General features: G+C 42.0%; 1 protein-coding gene across 4 annotated transcripts in view; it reads right to left on the reverse strand.

The window, feature by feature from the left end:
- Positions 1-1,817: 1,817 nt before the first annotated feature.
- The window catches only part of SEC23B (SEC23 homolog B, COPII component), a 52,971-nt gene continuing 50,076 nt past the window's right edge, over positions 1,818-4,712 (reverse strand). For 3 of the 4 annotated variants that reach the window (XM_017863714.1, XM_017863711.1, XM_017863713.1), the window contains one exon: positions 1,819-2,296. In XM_017863714.1, coding sequence (XP_017719203.1) covers positions 2,207-2,296 — 90 coding nt within the window. In that variant the 3' untranslated portion in view covers positions 1,819-2,206. Of the gene's footprint in view, positions 2,297-4,712 lie in introns of all 4 variants that reach the window. The other variant, XM_017863712.1, reaches the window with a different exon arrangement.

Genomic DNA, 4,712 nt, shown 5'->3' on the forward strand with positions numbered 1-4,712 from the left:
CATGGCAAGAACGAGAGAAAGAGGTGGGGGAGGTAACAGGTTTTAAATTTTTGAGAAAGTCTTTGTCCCGAAGGGAGTGCGGTGGCATGATCTCGGCTCATTGCAACCTCTGCTTCCTGGGTTCAAGCCATTCTCATGAGTTGGCCTCCTGAGTAGCTGGGATTATAGGCGCCCGCCACCACGCCCGGCTGATTTTTGTATTTTTTAGTAGAGACAGGGTTTCACCATGTTGGCCAGGCTGGTCTCGATCTCCTGACCTCAGGTAATCCACCCGCCTTGGCCTCCCTAAGTGCTGGGATTACAGGCATGAGCCACCATGCCCAGCCAACACACTTTTAAACAATCGTACCTCGTTTGAACTCAGGACAAGAACTCTCTCATTTCTGTGAGGATGGCACCAAGCCATTCATGAAGGATCCACTGGTATGACCCAAACTCCTCCCACCAGGCCCCACCTCCAATCCTGAGGATTACATTTCAATGACAGACTTGGAGGGGACAAATATCCAAACCATATTACCTGGCAAAGCTGTAAAGTATGAAGACAGAATAGATTTGCAGATATGCTGAGAGCCAGTGAATTCTCCCCAAGTACTCCTTTTAGTAAAAGTCATCTGAAATTGCAAAATGCCTTATGGAATAAAGGGAAGAGTGGAACTAACCCAAGATTCCAAACAGAAGAAATTCCTGGATGACAGTTGAGCAGCAGGTCAAAGTGATTGGCCCCCGTTAAAAGGGGACATCAGTGGCCTCCAAAGAAGAAAAAAATGGACTTCATTCAGTAGAATAAGCTAGAGTTTCTTAGTAAATAGACAATATTTCTTCTCTCAAAAAGCAAACAAAATTTAGAAATTCTGAGGAAAACCACAGCTAATCTAAGAAATCATAATTCAAATAGGGAGCAAGCCAACATATGGCACGATGGAATGTAAGAAAGTAACTCTGATTCTGTCCTTCGGAATGTTTTCCTCCAAGTGGCATAGGGACTGACTGGGACACTAGCACCCTAGAGAAAAATGGCATCCTACCTGGCTTGGACTTGAACAATATTTACATCATCATGACTGTGTAAATGCTTCTTAGGAGCTTTCAGCTTTCACAATCAACTTAGTGACAAAAGATATGATAATAGGCCAGAATATAATTTCTTTTTTTTCTGAAACAGGGTCTTGCTCTCCCACCCAGGCTGGAGTGCAGTGGCATAATCAGAGCTCCCTGCAACCTTGAACTCCTGGGCTCAAGCGATCTTCCTGCCTTAGCCTCCCAAGTAGCTAGGACTACAGTTACACACCACCATGGCCCAGTAACTTTTAAAATTTTTTGTAGAGACAGTCTTGCTATGTTGCCCAGGCTGGTCTCAAACTCTTGGCCTCAAGTAAGTCTCCTGCGTTGGCCTCCTAAAGCATTGGGATTACAGGTGTGAGCCACTGTACCTGACCCAGAATATAAATTTTACCAATCTTGATAATATAAAATAAATAATATATATAAAATAAAATACAAAATGACCAAAGGTATAGCTGGAGGGTAGAGAGAAAGGTCTTAATATCTTGATTCTTTGAAAATGGGAATTGAGATATGGGCTAAAATTAAATACATCAACAACAAAAATCTTGTAAGGAGAGGTTAAAAGCAGTTATCTTCAAAAAGTAGGTCTGAGTTTATAGAGTGGAGGTAACTTATTTGTTATGAGCTCTTTAGGATAAGGTATTTGTTTCATTTTGATCCTGCATATGTATTCCTTTAATTATAAGGATTAAGTTCAGGAAACACCTCTTAAGGAAGTCACTTAAAACACATACACACTCACACAGAGACCTCAGGAAATCACATTTGTATTAGCAATATTTTAGCCAGTACTTTCTGCATCTAGATTTATTTCCTTTATGATCATTAAGATTCTCACCTAAACAAGTTGCCAAAATACATTACCTCTGATTTTATTTAGATTCTAAAAGTTAGGATACAAAAAGCACATAAACATCTACAAGTACCAAAACATTTGTGACCTTATAGTTTTATAGTGCAAGAAAAAGGACAAAGACAGGAATACAAATAAATTATAATCTAAAGAGTTACATACAAAATTTCCTTGATTATTTGTTAAAATCTGCTAGAAAAGTAACAGGAATGTTATTAAGCCCTTCTAGACATTTTGAACACGATCTGACACCGTTCTCTTCAATTTCCTGGTTGCATCCTCAGCTTAACAGGCACTGGAGACAGCCAGCTTCTTCAAATGGTCCATGAACACCTGCAGGCTAACATCATCAGTTAGGATGGGTGCTCCAGTTTCCTGAAATGTAATGATAAAGATTAGTTGGCAGATATCTTAGAAGCTGGTTAGAATTCATGAGCTGTCAAGCACCTGCCCTTAGAGCATTCACAGGTGTTGTCCCCTCTGCTATGAGTACTCCCATCACCCCATCCTCCGCCTCACTAATGACTTCTTTTGACTAAAGCACAGTTTCCTCACAAAATCCTTTCCTGGTATGCCGAGATCAGGCCGCCACCACCTGCTAGTTTTGAGCATCAGGACTTCTACTTTACCCTCTTCTCCACAGTCCTGATAAAGTACCCAGGGTCTAGCTCCCCACCAATGTGAGCTCACGGAGGCCCACATGCCCGCCCTTCCTCTTAAATGCTCTGCTTATCCACAGAAGCTGGATAATGGTGTACCCATGAACAAGTGAACCGGCATCTCCACTGAACAGATGGATACTTCGAATATCAGAAAAAGCTTATAATTTTATTAATGTTATGGGAAAAAATTGAATAGAAACCTCAATTTGTAGTAAGATTCCAATTTTGTGAAGACATTAAAAAATATATATATATATACACACACACACAATAATACACTTTATATTATGTAGAAAAAAGCTGGAAATAATAACTCTTTAGAAAATGATTCTAGGTAATTTAAATTTTCTTATTTTTTAAAACATAATTGATTTTTTAAAATGAAACCGTACTGTTCTAATTAGAAAAGTGTAAGCATGATCAAAATGTTTTCAGAGGATTTCGAGGAAGAAGGAGTAGAAGATATACTTTTCTCTATTCCTCCCACTAAGTACAACTGAAAACCTTGGGCATCTTATATAAACCAAGCCTAAGAAGATGTTTAAAGGTGGAGAGAAGACAGAAGACACACTGAAGACCTCGGGACACAAGCAACAACACGGCAGCGAGTCCCGGGCTTTCTTATGCCTCATACACTCCGAGTTTGGAGTTGAGGAAGCTGGCAAATTGTCACTGAGCGCAGACTCAAACAAAACAAAACAAAACAAAAAGCACCCAATTTCTCTAGCCAAAGGACTAAAGCAGCCTAGCAAGACAGAACAATCTTAGATAATAACCCCTGTACTCTGGGCAAAACTGAGAGGAAAAACCGTGGCCCTGACCCACCTGAACCAGCAAAGGCTGGGTGGGCAGCTAAAATTTCTACCCTCACAAGGCAGTAACAAGGCGCCCCAACACTCCCACCAAGATGGTGGCAGAGAAGGCTAAGTATGGAACCAGGAAGTTCATCCCCAATGGCCAACTAAGAAATTATCCTACCCCTGTGGTGTCAGTAGAGGTCATGTGGGGAGCCTGGACTTCCACCCCAACCTGGCAAAAATACATGTCCCTCCCCCTGCCTACTGGGGTGGCATCAGAGGCCTGGTGGAGGGTCAGGACTTTTACCATCACCCAAGTGTAACAAGGCCATCTCCACAGCGGTGTCATTGGAGGCTATGGGGGAGCTGGAACTCCCATTCCCACTAAGCAGTAACAAGATATCACTAGGCGCCCCCAGGTGTCAACAGAGGCCAATGGAAAACCTGGACTTCTCCACCTCCACCTGGCAGTAATGGAGCCCACCAGCACCCCCCACACCCCCACCACCACCTTCCCTGTCAGAGTAGTGTAAGAAAAAATCAGTGAAAAGTAGCAGGTTTAAATAAGATCCAGGGTCTCATACAAACACTCAAGTGTCCAAGTTTCAATTAAAAAAATCACTTACACAAAGTGATTACCAAGACCTCCAAATGTAATAATAAAAAGACAGTTGACAGGTGTTAACACTAAGTTGACAACAATGTTAAAATCACCTGACAAAGATTTTAAACTAGCCATGATAAAAATGCTTCATAAGCAATTACAAACACACTTGAAACAAATGAAAACATCGGAAGCCTCAGCAAAGAAACAACAAGGTCCCAGGAAAGAAGTGGAAGACATGGAGAACCAAAAGAAAATTTTCTAACTGAAAAATACAGTGACAAACAAAGAGCTCAGCACATAGGTTCAATGCAGAAAAGGAACAGAAAAAAGAATCAACAAACTGGAAGACAAAATAATAGAAGTTACCCAAATGAACAAAAGAAAGAAAATACATGGAATGTAGTACCTGGGGTACTGCAACAGATCTAACATTCATGTCACCGGATGTCAAAAAAGAAAGAAAAGAGAGCAGGTGAAAAGGCATTCAAAGAAATAATGACCGGCCGGGCGCGGTGGCTCAAGCCTGTAATCCCAGCACTTTGGGAGGCCCAGATGGGCGGATCATGAGGCCAGGAAATCGAGACCATCCTGGCTAACACGGTGAAACCCCGTCTCTACTAAAAAAAACGAAAAAGGCCGGGCGCGGTGGCTCAAGCCTGTAATCCCAGCACTTTGGGAGGCCGAGACGGGCGGATCACGAGGTCAGGAGATCGAGACCATCCTGG

Source organism: Rhinopithecus bieti, unplaced genomic scaffold, assembly GCF_001698545.2.
Source record: "Rhinopithecus bieti isolate Rb0 unplaced genomic scaffold, ASM169854v2 scaffold_72481, whole genome shotgun sequence".
Classification (NCBI taxonomy): domain Eukaryota; kingdom Metazoa; phylum Chordata; class Mammalia; order Primates; family Cercopithecidae; genus Rhinopithecus; species Rhinopithecus bieti.